This window comes from Schistocerca nitens, chromosome 3 (genome assembly GCF_023898315.1).
Source record: "Schistocerca nitens isolate TAMUIC-IGC-003100 chromosome 3, iqSchNite1.1, whole genome shotgun sequence".
NCBI lineage: Eukaryota > Metazoa > Arthropoda > Insecta > Orthoptera > Acrididae > Schistocerca > Schistocerca nitens.
The window spans coordinates 947212469-947228992 of NC_064616.1; the positions used below are offsets into that span (position 1 = coordinate 947212469).

General features: G+C 37.4%; 1 protein-coding gene across 1 annotated transcript in view; it reads right to left on the minus strand.

Moving 5' to 3' along the window:
• Positions 1 to 16524, minus strand: part of LOC126249022 (uncharacterized) — a 907745-nt gene that overhangs the window by 662709 nt on the left and 228512 nt on the right. Inside the window, exons 4-5 of the mRNA XM_049950624.1 lie at positions 13993 to 14056; positions 2923 to 3000 (exon numbers count right to left, since the gene is read on the minus strand). Coding sequence (XP_049806581.1) covers positions 2923 to 3000; positions 13993 to 14056 — 142 coding nt within the window. The remainder of the gene's footprint in view (positions 1 to 2922; positions 3001 to 13992; positions 14057 to 16524) is intronic.

The window sequence follows — 16524 nt, forward strand, 5'->3', positions numbered from 1 at the left end:
TTAATTCAGAAATGAGCAATTAAATTCATGGGCAGCTGAATATCACACACACATATTTATTTTCATAGTTTTACAAAACATTACTTACAATTTCTTGGATGTGTGATTACTTTTGGAAACAATTAATAATACACAAAAACAGATATTGCACTCTGAGGACCAATATCTTGTATTCTTCCCTTTTTTTGCACCAACTGAGTATTAAAAAGCCCATAGCAATACTTTGATGCTTTTATTTCCCATCAAGTATTGGTGGAACAGATGAATATAAACAGGCATTATCAGAACAAAAAAGTACTCAAACTTCATTATCACTCATACCACTGTCTACATCATTGAAACTATGATCTTCATCTTCACTTTCTAGTGTGTTAAGTAACTCATTTAATGCAGAACTTCTCTTTCAATATGCCCAACATAAGACAAAGAAGGCATTCTGTACACTGAATCACTTGAAGAACAATGAACGACACAGTAAAACAAAGCAGTTTTTTCTTTTCTTTTCTCTCTCTCTTCTTCTTCAATTCCCCACCCCCCCCCCTCCCCCCTCTTAGAATGAAGCAAAAAGACCTAACATCAAACAGTACTTATAAGGGCAAGCCAATATGAGAAACCACTTTAAGACAAGTATAGCACATGAAATTGAAAAGTGAAACCATATATTTATGGGTGTACCACCCAATGCATAGCAATTGCCACTCGTATATACATGGGTGAAGCAGGGAAATGGTTAAATGCTAGGTTTACCTTCAACTACATATGTAAATATATATATAATTAAGAGTAAGGAACACAATTTTTAAATTTTGCATTCAGAATCTGTTTTTCACTCTGCAGGAGAGCGCACAGGGTTTTGAAACTTACTTGCAGATTAAACTGTGTGCCAGACTTCGTTGGAAAGCTAACAAGGTTCGCTGTCTTTTTTTATGTATCTATCTACAACCTAGCACCTCTGCTGTTTAGTGGGTTAATACCTTTACTCCTGAAATTAGATGTTATTACTAGAACCAAATTTTTCATGCACTATTAAATTGTATTGGATGCGTGCATTCATCCACTACCATATCATTAAAATGCACAAGGTAACAAAAAATAAATAAACAAATAAAAATATGCAGTATTCAGTTCTATATTTATTTCTACTTTCTTCTAAATTAGTGCACAATAACCAATCCTCCCACTTTTCTTTACTTAGGCTCATGCGTTTACCACACAGAACATTTTTGTCCACAGAAAATAGCATTTCTATGTCATAAGTAGTGAGAAGTGCATACTTAAGTGAAGAAATTTTGGATGAAATCAGATCAAGGTGACAGTCTTTTACACTTCTTCCACAAAATATTTTTCTATAACTTCATAAAATCAAAACCAGAATTTGATGTGACAACTTTGTTTATCTTAAAAGCTGCAACACACACTTCTCCACAGTATGACTGCAAAGATTTTTCAACCTATTCATAACTGTGTGTGATTCCTCCTGCAGATTACAACTTCATTATTGTCAAAGGAAAATGCACAAATATTGATTTCTGAACGTGTTTTCTTAAATTCTAGTTCTGCATCTTTAACACAAGCTGCACTGGTGGATTCTAAAGTATCTACAACCCAAAAATAGAGAGGAAAAAAAAAAGATCTAGGTTGCAGTAACTTTATGGCTTCTCAATAGAATACACAATAGAGATGTCAGTATCATAGATCTGTGGCACTTCATGGTTTCTCATCGACAAATTAATCAAAATTATCATGTAAAATAGGTTTGGTGTCAAAGCTAAACCTGGGAGTATATTTCTAAATGCAGCAACATGGACAGGTGCTTTTAAGAATACCTTCAACTGGAAAAAAAGTCAGCATATTACTTAATTAATGCTGTCAGTAGTATCAAATGTGCACCCATTTACCCTGTTTTTATTAGCATATTCACACTGTCAAATTTTAGACTATCATTTCAGCTACACGAAGTACATAGGCAAAACATGTAATGTGGTTTAGACCAGGATAAAATATTTTAAATGCTTTCCTGGTGTCTGTCACACATGGGGCACCAGCATTGTATAACAACAACAGGATATTTTTTCGATTTAAATTTAAGGGCATGAAGTACACTGACTTTTACCAATGTCTACAGTGTTGAACTATGGCACTTGAGCTCACTATTAAGTTCACAGATTGTAACAAATTCACAAAATTACTCATGTTCTGCACTTTAGGTGTAATTCATGCAAATAAATCAATGAAAGAGGATATCAATATGTTATTGCAAAATATAAACAAAGGCCACAAAAGCAATGTAATATGCATTATAAACATTAATGAACATAAAGAGTCCCGACAACAAGAAACCTTTATTTTTGTGATTAATAGTTTCGGTCAGTTACTGAACATCGTCAGACACCATATGATGTTGGTAGGCAGTTTCAGCAAACAGAGCAGATTGTATGAAGTCTGAAGATGCTCAATAACTGACCGAAACTGTTTGCCACAAAAATAAAGGATTCTTGTGGTTGAGACTGTTTATGTCCATTTTAAAGAACTAAGAAAAACAGTTTTTCTCCATGAGAAATGCTCTCAAAGTTTCATTATAAATGTCTATCCATGTAATCTTCAAAATATGCCTTTAAACTCCAAATGGCCACATATACAAAAATTCACGCAACATTCATTTGCATGGAAATCTGGATAATTTGAAATACAATCATCTAAATAACAAGGGACTTTCAAACATAAACTTTGTATGTATAGAATTAATTAATGCTGGCTCCCAAATTTCACATTCATTTTTTTCCTAACAGTTTCATTAAAAAAAGAATCAAATGATCCCACTAAGAAAGACAAATAATATGTAACTGAATTTGAGAAAAAAATCACATAAGTGAAAAACTAATTGCAAATCATGACTACAACATAGATGTACTGAATATGTACCATATTCACTGTGATCTGTGGGCCACCTGTCGGGTTCAACATATTCCTTCTGTTTAGATGGTTCAGCACATGGTTCACCTGTTAGAAAAAACAACAGTGGTCAATGTAACTATGCAGATATCAACTATCAACAACATTTTTTTACTTTTGTAAACAAACAAATATCATAGCCTTTGTGAATGGCAGAAATGAACAATACCTGTCGAAATTTACGTAAATTATGATTATGAACCCTAAAATCATCACCACCATCATCATAAAAAACAGCAACATTCCTATTCTGTTAAGTACTGTCATGTGCATTATCACAATTACAAATATGCATCAGAGCATATGTGGCTTTCCTGAAGATAAAATAGTGTACAAGTTGGGAAGGTTATAGATGCTTTGTTACTTAGAAGCCTTCCTGTGTCCATTTCCTTCTCATCTTTTGACAGATACTAGGTCCAACCATTTAATTCTGCAGTGCCTTGTTCTCAACATACATACTGGAGGAATCATCAACAGGTGAGTAAGCCTTCTTGACAGCAATTCCTAGCTATATATCATCATTCATATGCTTCTCACATTTGAATGTTTTTCAGCTACATTCTAAGACTGTACAGCCTACTTCTTCCCTGAATCATTTTCTGTCTTGTATGACCTTGAAGGAAACTACGTCATCCATTTCTAGGGTTCAAAGGTTCAAAATGAAGTTTTGTATTCTGGTGCAAATGAAGTAAAAGAATGCCACATTAATCACTACACCTAAAACTTAACATAATACTCGGACTCAAGAATGTAATTCAAAGCTCTAATAACTGTATCAGAGAGATCTTGATGTTGCTAGTATGCAGACAGCTGACAAAGGTCTGTGTAAAGTTATACATCTGCTTTGTTTGAAATATTGCATAGTAACAGGTCCTTAGTAATATGGGGGGGAGGAGGGGGGGGGGAGGAATGAACTTATCTGAAGTAGCTGTTTTTTTTCTTACATACATACAGAAATTAATCTAGAAGTAATTACCATAATTATCAGTATGAGTAATTAGGGATAGACATAATTTTTTGTTAGTATATATAGTACCCACCTGTGATCCACCTGTATGGATCACAGACTTGCTGCACACAGCCACCTCTCCAGGTCACTGGAAACACCACCACACAGATGCAGGGTAAATTGTATAACCACAAATATTAGCAAACCATGTTTGTTGTCAGCCCCATCTCTGAGAATCACCAGCCTCTCCACTGAAGGTGGTAGAGTCACTGCAATTTGTGTTGCAATCACGGGCACTTGCTCTCTTCCACAGAGCATGTGCTCGCTAATCATCATGGAAGTATTCTTCTGTTGGGGGACTTTAAAGGCTATCTTCACTCAATGTCCTGTCCGAGTTTCCCGTATTGGCTGCTGATGTCTTTGGTCTGAGCCTTGTTCTCTATACTGGCTGTTGATGCCCCCATTCCACACTACGTCCAAGCCATTGCTCTGCATCTCTTCAGAGTTCTCTATACTGGGCTCACAATCAGCTGCACCCATGGCCTGTCTGTGTGCAACCCACTGTCACTCCTTCCTCCACTTGCTGTGTCATCAGTCCGTCTGAGGGAGCCATCTGTCTGAGGCATTGATGTTCATCTTGAGTGGCCACAAGCTTCTGCCTCACCAGGACCTCCCTCCTGGACAACCTTCAAGCTCTACCGCTATCCACCAATGTGGATGCACCAGCATCACCTGCATAAGAAGTCTCCTAGTGCTACGTCAGTGACTATTGGTCGATGGGTATTAAGCAGCATTTTTTTATTTTTTATTTTTTTTATATTGAGTATAAAATGAAGCCCATTTACTTCTTGGTAGCTGGGGCACATTACTTGGTTTGCGCTCAGCAGTGGTTGCCTCTGCCTGCTAATGTACAACTTGACCTGTTTCACATCCCTGAAGGCTCTCCTGCATGAGGGGATTTACAGAACATCATTTGTGAATGGATGAATGAATCAATGATTGCATGCATGCACTATCACTCTTGCATCAACACTTTAGAGAAGACAGAACATGTGAGCTGCCAGTTGGTTCAGGCAGGTGGAGGGAGTTTCGAAATTCAATTGCCATTAAATACTGAAGACCACTGCACCCTCCCTTTTTTTCCAAAAATTGGCTAGTACAAAGTAAATTGAAACACTTGTATATAAAAGGCATGTGCATGTCTGCCATCTTTATGATTTCTATAATTCTTGAACCAGCATTTAAGTCATACATAGAAGTACAAGAAAACATCAATAACTGAATAAGCTAACAGGGAGATAGCAGGAATGTTTTGGGTAAAGTGTTGCAGAGAATGCAAAGAAAAGAATGTACTGCTTATCACTGGATGAAGTAACAGGTGACAAGGAAAGATAGCAATATAATGCAGTTAATAACACATACAACAGCCTGACTGAATCAGGAACTGATCAAGATGTAACCTTGTATAGAACAAATGGGTGGTGTTTCTTCTCACAAAACTTCAATAGAAAACCATATTGTGATGGTATGCAAGACTGTTTGTGTAATGTGCTATCACAGACAACAGATGGGCACACTGGCTCATATGAAGAACTGTACCAATTTGCTGGTGGTTCACATGGTAATGTGGTAAAAAACAATGGAAAATTAATGTTTGCTGATGTTTTATTTTTTTATAATTTATGGTATGTTTAGAAAATTTGTCACTGACCTGTTCTGTTAATGGTACAAGTATGAAAGACAAACCACTCAGTAACTAGGTCTAATTATAGTGAAAGTAGTCACCAGACAATTCTGCTGGATTCTAAATTTTCAAACGCTATTTCTCACTGTGCCTTATCTTTTTTGTCATTTTCCAGTGACAGCATCCATACTGTTTAACTATTCACCAAGGAATTAGCTGTTGAATTCAGCTGTTTTACTTCGATTTCTGTGTGTGAACCTGGAAGTTTCATTAACCCTTTCAATGTGGCATTGGGAAAATGGTGACAGAAACAGACATTCAAACAGTCGATTTTTTATTTTTTCTTCTTCTCTCTTCAAGTCACAAATAAGCATTTAGACTCATGGCTGTCTAAATATAACTCTCACATATTTACTTTTAACTGTTTTACAAAAAGCAATTACTTAGAATTTCTTCAATGTATGATTACTTTTGAAAACTGATAATAGTACACAAACTAACATACCACTTTGAACGCTAATATCTTTTGTGCTTCCTTCTTTTTGGAGCCAATTGATTATTGCTTTTATTTTCCTCCAGGAATTGGTGGAACAAATGAATATGAATTATCATGTAAGCACACATTATCAGAATGAACAAGTACTGGAGCTTCACTATCATTTATATCACTGTTTATGTCATTGAAACTATGATCTTTATAGTCTCTATGCTCAATGACTCATTTACCATTGAAATTTCTCTTTCACTGTGATCAATGTAAGACAAAGATGCCATCCTGTACACTGGTCCATGTGAATAACAATGAATGACACAGTACAACACAGCAGTGTTTTGGCTTGGAGTGAAGTAAACAGACCTAATAAAGAACAGAACTTATCAGGGAAAATCAGTATAGAAAACCAATTTAAAACAAGTGTAGCATATGAAACTGAAAATGAAACCTGATGTGTAAAAGGCATGAGAGAGGTAATGGTGGAGGTAAAGCTGCAAGGGCAAGTCATGTGTTGTGACCAGATGGCTCACGCTAAAAAGCTCAATTATGGACAAAGGATTTGGGAATATCACCAGATATCAAAATAAAGAGATATAAAAAGCTAAAACGCAACCTAAAATGTAAAATAAATTTTGAGAATGGATTTAGAAAACTCATTTCTTTGCTTTCATCAAAATATTTGAATATTACATTTTACTGGCCACCAAGTTTCAATTTTGGACAATTATGGGAATAATCATTACAATATTTTCTTCTTTGCTTCTATCTTGCCCAGTGGTTTTGAAAAACAAACTGCTTCTTTATTTTAAAGATGTAACAGACACAGATGAAAGCTGTATCTGACAGAGTAAATGGCAATTAATGCTATTTTTAATCTCAGATCCTGACTGAAAGGGAGGAATTCAGTTTAAGCAATTCTGCACGGCAAGCCTCAGGTGCACGCACTGGTTGTGATCGTGTATGGAAGTGCATTAATTAAAAAAGTGGGCTTAATTCCATATTTGATGATAATCTACATCATCTACATCTACATGATTACTCTGCTATTCACAATAAAGTGCCTGGCAGGCAACCGTATCAAACTGGACAGCAATGGCTCACTCAGAAGGAACTGTGAAATATTTGAGATTGTAACTGCAGTGTGTATAGTGACTAAGGAACATAGGGAGAGTTTACTTGAGCCTAAAGAGCAATAAATTCAGTGTTCATTTAAACTTTGTGTAATTTGAAGAGAGACTTTGCCTCATTTTAGTTTCGATGGGGCATGTGTCAGTAGATGCATGGTTAGAAACTTTAATAATCTGATGTATGTACCTTGGGCATAAGCCTGTCCTCCAGTTATATTCTCAGAATTCAAGTCCAATGCCTATTAATTCTGACAGCAAAATACCAAACTGTATATAAACATAACTGCGAAATGCTTACAAGTGGTGACTGTGACAGGACCAAAATGTTTAAATTTTTGTCTAGAACCTAGACAATACACTGCATTTTTGTTTTTGTACAAAAGCCACTGACAGCAGCATAGAATGTTGTCATTTAGAATGAATGTGCATGCATCAGGTTTCATCAGGATACCTGACCAAGTATTCGGTGAAAATTTGTTGAAGATCACATTAAGTATAAATGACATTCTTGTAACAAGTGAAACTTGCGAAAAACTTTTAAAGAGAGTTGTGAACTTGTCAGAGTGATGCTTAGTTTTCTAAATGTCAGAATTTGGGCATCAAGAGAGAAACTTTTTGGGGCATATTTGTATTATTGAACCAGAAGAACTTAAACATAATCCAGACAGGCTGGAAGCAATAAGGAAATTCCCTGTACTGATAAACAGGAAACAGTTGAAGAGATACTTCGGTCTCTGAGGATTCTAACATTGCTTTGCCTGGATGATAAAATATTGAACAGGAAGGCATACACAGACTGTTGAAAAAGAACAATGCATGGCCTTTGATGGTGAAATTTATGGAAGGTATCGCAAGAATTAAAGACAAATTGTATACTGCATCAATACTGTCGCACCCTGATATGGCTAAAATATTTTATCTGGGCTGAGAAACATTGGATTATCATCAGCTGTACCAAAAAGAAGAAGACCAGCATGGAGTAATCATAACAGCAGCCTTTGGTAGTCACATGTTGACATAGTATGAACAAAAACATCCAGTAACCAAAACAAGGTGTTAACTGCACTGTTTCGCTTTGCAAAGTTCCAATATTATCTTGCAGAACACAAATCAATTGTTGTAATAGACCATAAGGCTATTTCATTCATGTTCACTTGTAAACTGTCATGGAGGATTGACTAGGAGGACACTTGCATTGCAAGACTTTGATTTCAAGGTACAGTATGTGTCAGGCATACAACAGCTGGTACCACAATGCACTGTCAAATCTGCTGCCTAGCAGAACAATGAGAAGAATGGCGAGAAACATAAGAAGAGAACAAAACAAGGGCAGCATACTGGTAGTAATTAAATGAATATATAGTTGCATGAGCCAGGAGAAAATTTGAGAATTTTATCTTCTGGATAATGGTGTTTTGTATTGCACCACAAATTTGAGTAATGCAGAGTGGAGAGAGCAAATTCCAGATCCAGGTGTAGAGATGATAGTGTGGTAAACACACCTTACTTGTGGACATCTCAGCCCAAAGAAATGCACAGAAAAAATCTAACACAGTTGCTGGTTTTTCAAAATGGCGATATAGTTAAAGAATTTACTTAAAAGCTGTGGGGTACGCCAGGAAAAAAAGTTAAGAATAAAGTTTTAAGCACACAGTATTATGTGCAGAATGAAAAGAAAGAATGGTTGTTGCTTTTCAAGGAGTGATACTAAACCCCATGCAGGTGTGACAAGTCTTAGTAACTAAGAAACTTTTCTTTTGTTTCATATGCTTGTATCTGTTACAAGGATAAGATCTGTTACAGGGATAAGATCGCTGAGAAGATGGCAAAAGAACAATTCATCAATGTGTGTGCACCTAAATGTGCTATTAGCGATAGTGACACTCCGTTCACAAGCAAAGAGTGGATAGAGATGTTGGAGAAATAAAGTGTGAAGCCTGTGAAGGTTTCCCAACATCATCCTGCATATAATGCTCCTGAACAGGTCATGAAATAAATAACCAGACTACGTTGAGTATATTGTCGTAAAAGACACAGCAGATGGGGTATGTAAATTTGTACATTTGAAGATATTATCAACAATGTTCAACATGACTCAACAGGTTATGCTCAAGTGTAAATATTTTTACAAAGAACACTCAACAGCCTGATCAGGGATACAATGCAGAAAGTACTGAAAGATGACATCACATGGAATGAAAAGACTGAGCAAGCACAACAAATGTTAGTTCACGAGGTGGATGATGATGATGATGATGATGATGATGATGATGATAATAATAATGATGATGATTGGTTTGTGGGGCACTCAACTGTGCGGTTATCAGCGCCCGTACAAATTCCCAACCTTTGCTCAGCCCAACCTCACCACTTTCATGAATGATGATGAAACGATGAGGACATCACAGACACCCAGTCATCTCAAGGCAGGTGAAAATCCCTGACCCCATGAAGAGGCAGAGGAAAGAGACAGTATGACAGACTTGTCCAGTCCATAGTGTACAAGGTAGGGGACTTGGTCAGATCACATATGCAATGAAAGCAGGATGATACGAGACCAAGAAGTCTCACCATATATAAAGAACCATTTAAGATAGTGGAATTAAATAAAGAATTCAAGTATGAGCTGAAAGTATACTGATATTGAAGGTGATACAATAGCGAGAATGTAAAGAAATGTTATGCAAATGGGCTACAACTGCCAGAGGAGCATGATGAATAAAATGTTAACACTTATTTGTTATATAGGTAACCATCAGAAATGACCACCAATCAGTTGGGGCAGCAGGTGGTGAGTATGGTGTAACTACCTTGTTGGGTATAAATGTTGTCAACAAAAAGTAATTCAAGGTAAAGGTCTTTACAAAATATGAATTTTTTACATTGTAGATGAAATAAATGTTCCTGAAATTAAGTGGATGTAACTCAGCTTGTTCAAAATAATAAATGTTGACCAGGACTTATTGTCATTTCATTTCTTCGCTGCAGTTGACGTTTCCTGTAAGTTTCTTAAGTGGAAATGGGCCAGAGAACACAATGGTTCTCAAAAAACATGAAAAGTCATTTACTGTTTCAGGCATACAGTTTATTACTGTCACAAAGTGCTGCTTAAGATCTTACATCATACTGCCCCCCCCCCCCCCCCCCCATGATTTCTCGTAAGCTTATGTACCCTGGTTGTGTGTAAATTTGCTAATTATAATCACAGAAGCTGTTGACGATTACAAAAAAAATGTTATCATCTGGTGATTACAATTGAAATGCATGGAATGTTATACAAAGACAATTACATATCTCTTGTTTTCATGAAAAATAAGTAAACTGATAAGAACAAATGATGCTAATTACATTTATGTCAATTAGACTGAAACGGCATTTATCCTGGGCTACTATCGTGTTTCCTGTTTCAAATACAAGTACATTATTTTTTAGTGTGAACAGAATTTCAGTATATAATACAGCAGCCCAAATAAAATCTTTGTTCACATTGATAATAAGGTTTTGTTTTATGAATTACAGTAATTACAAGGTAGTTAGATGTCGTGTTGGTAAATAGCACAGCAAGCTAACAGTATGATAAACAGAACTGTTACAGGTTTCAAACATAATTATAGTATATTTGGTATCTCTCTTGTTACTCAGTTGTTTGTACATGAAAAGTCCTAATTGCAATCAAACAAACTGACAATACATGTTCCTATGAATGGACGTAATATTAGTGAGTACTTCAATATGAAGTTGTTGAAAATTATGTTACACAGCTCAAAAAGTTAAATTACTTTTATGGGTCCCACATAATGACATAACAGTTAATCATGCAATCCAAATTACCTTCAAAATCATATGAAAAAATGAGTTGTGACATTTCATGAACCAGACACTGGTGGCCAGTGCAGTCATTCAATTTGTAAGTCTTGCAACAGTGTACCACAGCAGACTGAGTTTTCAGAACCTTGTATTGTTTGTTTTTTCACACATATGTTGAATCAAGTAATAAGGCTACCTCTGAAGCAACAGACACAATAGCATATGGCACAAATACAAATTTCTGTTTAACATTACAAAAATAATATGAAAAATCTTCATAGAAAGTTTGTTAATATTAATTTTTGATAAATATTTTGATGTCTGACTTTTCTATCAGTATCGTGCTAGTATTTTTAAGGACTGATTAATTTGAGAAAGTTAACTGACACTTGTGAATTTTTGAAAGTTATCTTTTCTTCTTAAATAATTTTTGTGTCATAATGAAACAACTGTAATAATAATTATTGTGTTTTCTGTCATAGAGAATGAATGCATCACTAAGAGTGTGCTTTGTAATATCAGTATTTTATGGGTATTAATTTAAATTAAGAGGGTGTCATTTCCGTTTTATATAAAATTCCTGGGACCTCCTTTCAGAATTGTAGGACTTTTAATCTTTTTTTATCAAAATTTTGGGGTTTTCATTAATTATGGGCACTTGTTTTTCCCAAAAAAATCCTCATTTTTTCTTATATTTTGGAAACAATTAGCAGGGGGTAAGTGTATTAATTAATTAATTACTGAGATTAATTTCATATTTAATGATAAGATATTTAATAGATGGTCACTGTACTAAATTGAATAGCAATGGTCAACTTAAAAGAAACTGTGAAATATGTGAGATTGTAACTGGAGAAAGTAGGAACATTTTACTTGAGCCTAACGAACAATAATTCAGAGTTGATTTAAACTGTGTTACAATTTGAAGCAATGCTTTCCATTATTTTAGTCTTTTGGTGAGGAATTTTAGACACAGATATAGTAAGAGTTTCAATATGGAATGTATAGGTAAGTACATGGTTAGAGACTTTAATAGGTTGACCCTGGGCATAAGCCTGTCCTCCAACGCTGTCTTTAAAATTCAAGCCTGATATCTATTAATTTTTACAGAAAAATATCATACTTTTTATAAACAAAACTGGTGGATGCTTACACTAAATTTATTAGCTGAAGTAATGGAGATCTCTTTGCCAAGTATTTGCAGGATAGCAGCAATTGATTTGATGAAATAATCACCACTTTCATGTAAATACATAAAGGTGGGATCTGGAAAACTTGACATAGGGCATAGCAAGGGATTCAGAAGGTGAAGTCACACACTGCTGAATCAACACAGACAGGTTGGCATCATGTTAAAACCAAGTATAGTCGGCCGGCCGAAGTGGCCGTGCGGTTAAAGGCGCTGCAGTCTGGAACCGCAAGACCGCTACGGTCGCAGGTTCGAATCCTGCCTCGGGCACGGATGTTTGTGATGTCCTTAGGTTAGTTAGGTTTAACTAGTTCTAAGTTCTAGGGGACTAATGACCTCAGCAGTTGAGTCCCATAGTGCTCAGAGCCATTTGAACCAACCAAGTATAGTCCTGTCCTAGACATCATGCGAAGAAAGTGTGGAAATGAACAATATTATTTGAGAGCTAAATGTGTGTCTACCTAACTTTTCCAAAAGTAATAAAGAACCTCTGATTCAGAATTCAGAAGCACATGAAGGATATAGACCTGAGACTTTGTTGGTGTCAAGACACCTTTTTTTCCCTAGATTTCACAACCTGAAATAAAAAGGATGAACATTAGTAAAACTGACCAACTGTAGGAATGGATACTTGACTAGAAATGGAGGAAGAAAGGTCCTTTGAACATGTGTCCAAAAATACATTGTTGCCACGTTAGATGGCACTGATGGATGACAGTTCCTCTGACGATATGCCGTGTGTTTCTTATGTATTGCGGTCAGTGTGATTGACACAGCATATTGTAAGCAGCAGAACGTTCTGGTATTCATGTTGAGAACACGCCAAGACGGTGTTTGTGTATGGTCAAGCAGATGGAAACAGTCAAGAAGCAGCATGGCTACTCTGAAACAAGTACCCTCACAAGCGCCTACCAAATAACACAACATTTTAAGCCCATTTTGGGTGTTTGTGTGATCACGGGTCCTTTCAGATAAGCAAACATGCAGGGTTGCAGAGGACTGTGCGTACGCCAGATTTGGAGGACAGGGTTCAACAGGACTTTGAAATGAACCCTAGTACAAGCTCCAGGCAAGTTGCCTGTCAACAGTGTGTAAGCCAAAGTATGATTATGTGCATCCTGCATGACAACTGCTACTATCCCTATCACCTGCAATGATGGCAAGGACTCGGCAGTGAATTTCCCTCTATGGGAAGGATTCTGTCAATGGTTTTTGCATCAGACCATCATAGTTATGGGATTCTGTCATTATTCCTCTTTACCATATGCTGAGTCAGTCACATAGCCTGCAACACACAAGGTACACACGACACATGGTTAGAGGCACTGTCATTTGTCACATGTTCATAGGACCTTTTTTCCTCCATTTACAATCAGGAATTCATCACTGCAGTTTGTCAGTTTTATTAATGTTCACCCTGTATAGTGAACATTGCTCCCTCTGCACCAAGTATTTCATGTATGCATTATACACTGGGGAGGATACACAGATGGCATGCTAAATGTATACTGTGCATGTTGACTTAGATAAAAACCCAATATTCCACAAACAAATTAAGAAACTGAATCATAAAACTCACACTTTTCTGTTGATTTTTTCATGTCACTACATTTTATCTGGCAGTTGTGGATACAAAGCAAACTGTGATAGAGAAAGTACTGTACCTGTCTTTCACTAAAACAATTGTCATGTCACATAAAGCTAGTTTTTTTCAAAAATAATACAACTGAAAATGCAAAGGCATATACACATATGAGGTACTTTTAATATCTAGTGAAACAGTATACTCACAAAGTGTTGAAACTTGTTCTGGCTTGTTAAGTAAACCATCTCCCCTTGGAACAGGAGCCAACACCTACAATGAGAAATAAATTAACTAACAATATGTCGGTGTTCAGCTGAACATGAAACAGGGAACACTTTCCTGATAGGCTGTAAATTATTATTTACGTGGTCATAACCCAGCTTCCAGCTTCTTAGGGAACTGTCATATTAAAACTGAATATCACAAATACAGATAAAATCACATGTAGCTCACAAGGATATTACTCATAGAGATATCTGTATGAGTAATTTCTGTGTACATCCCATGACAATGTATCTGTGTTTGCAGCATTCAGCTGTAACCTGACAATGGCCTAAGAAACTGGAAACTACATAACTGAGTAATAAGTATAAGTATTTTTAAATAAAGGATTAAAATCATGCTAATAATAATGTCATAGCCAGTTCCCTCCAATGTGTTTATTGTTAGGTGTTTGATACAGCAAGGCCATGGTCATAAGGGATGTTGGTGTATGGGCAGGCGGCATCAACAGTGACGAATAGGGATCCAGGAGATAAAAGGGTGAGGATGGTGGAAAGTCGATGAAGGAAGTGGTTAGCATCTTTAATGTGGGAGATTCTGATCACCTCTCATCCTGTCCTGAAATGAGGGACATCCTACCCAAGATCCTACCCACCCTTTCTAAAGTGATGTTCCATTGCCCACGCAACCTACACAACATCCTAGTCCATTCCTATGTCACTCCAACTCTCAACTCCTTGCCACAGGGATATATCCCTGTGGCAGACCAAGATGCAAGACCTGCCCTATCCACTCCCCAGCACTCCTACTCCAATCCTGTCACAGGCTTATCTTACCCCATCAGGGGATGGACCAGCTGTGAAAGCACCCACGTCATATACTAACTCTGTTGCAAACACTGTACATCCTTTAATGTTGGTATGACTACCAACCAGCTGTCCACCAGGATGAATGACCACTGACAAGCTGTTGTCAAGAACAAAGTTGAGCACCCAATGGCACAACATGTAGCTGAACACAACATGCTCAATTTCAATGGCTGCTTCATGACCTGAGCCATCTGGATCCTTTCCTCCACCAGCAGCTTCTCTCAAATTCACAGATGGGAGTTATCCTTACAACACATCCTCTGCTCCTGTAATTGGCCTGGCCCCAATCTCAGGTAACCCATTGTTCCCACACCCTTCACCCAATAGTTTCCCCTTCCTCTGTCCTGTCACCCTCTCCCAATTCACGTCACCTTCAATGTGCGCTGCTTCCTACAGGCCACTAGTCATACCAGTTCATATACCCGCAACCCCTCTCTCCCATGTTCCTAGCCAGCAAACCAGCCACCTCGTCCGAACTACTAGCCACCCACCCCCAGTCCATCTCCCTGCCCCCCAACACCCTGTCCCACTACCCCCTCCCCCTGCCACCAACCAGTCCACCTGCTGCAGAACAGCATTAGTACTGTCAGTCTAGCTGACTCCAAGTAGGGTTGTGTGTGTGTGTGTGTGTGTGTGTGTGTGTGTGTGTGTTTTAACTCTAGCTCATCAAAGGATAACTCTGAAAGCTTTCCTTCATTTATGTGTACCTATCAATAGCTCGATGCATCTGCTTTTTGGTGAGTTGTCTCCTTTAGTCCAAAAGTATTTACATTCTGCAAAAACTTCCCTAATCAATTTTTGGTCCCGAGACAGTCAGTCCATGCCCAAGTTTCAGACGAGAAACCTGTAATGGTTAGATCAACAACAACGATTCAACTTAACTGTGAAATAAGTGTAACACAATTAGGTCGTGTGTTAAAACAATGACAGTGTCTGTTCAATTTATCTGAAAGGCTGTGAAATGTGCGGTTAGTCTTTCACTGCTCATAGATGTTCAACAGTAAACTATTGTAGCAGTATGCTGACATTTGCTTGCAACCTATTAATGAGACTTATCAAAAGTTAAACCAAAGTGCACTGGCCATATAACTGTGTATTATTGGAGCGTTGTGAACAGTGAAAGTAAAGAACTGTGAAATGCAAATGATCACCTGTCGGCTACATGATTTAAAGTAGTCAGTGTTGAACTTCTACCCTCCAATTTTTAGTCAGTGTAGCAACGCAGTATGTCGACACTGAGGCCAATGGTAGATGAAATAAGGCAGGTGAACATCGCATATGGTGCCCCGGGTGAGGACTATTGTATGTGGGCACAATAAACTAGGACTCGCGAACTTTGAGCAGTGAACTCAAGACCGGTTTACAGTGCAGTGGTGCAACAGCCAATCAGCACTTGGGTTTTATGGCCACAGTAGGACAGCAGCAAACCAGCGAGCGAGTTCTATAAAAGCAGCCATTGAGTACAGGAGCACCCAAGCAGCACGCAGGTGGACACAGCTGACCGGGATAAACAAGACACCTCGCCAAGACAATTACAAATTACAACAGCCGTGCAGATGACAAGTCAAGATGACAGCAGCAGCAGCAGCAGGAGACGAGTGATTTAAAATAAGGTAATTTAATAGCAAAAGCTGTTTTGTATTAAGT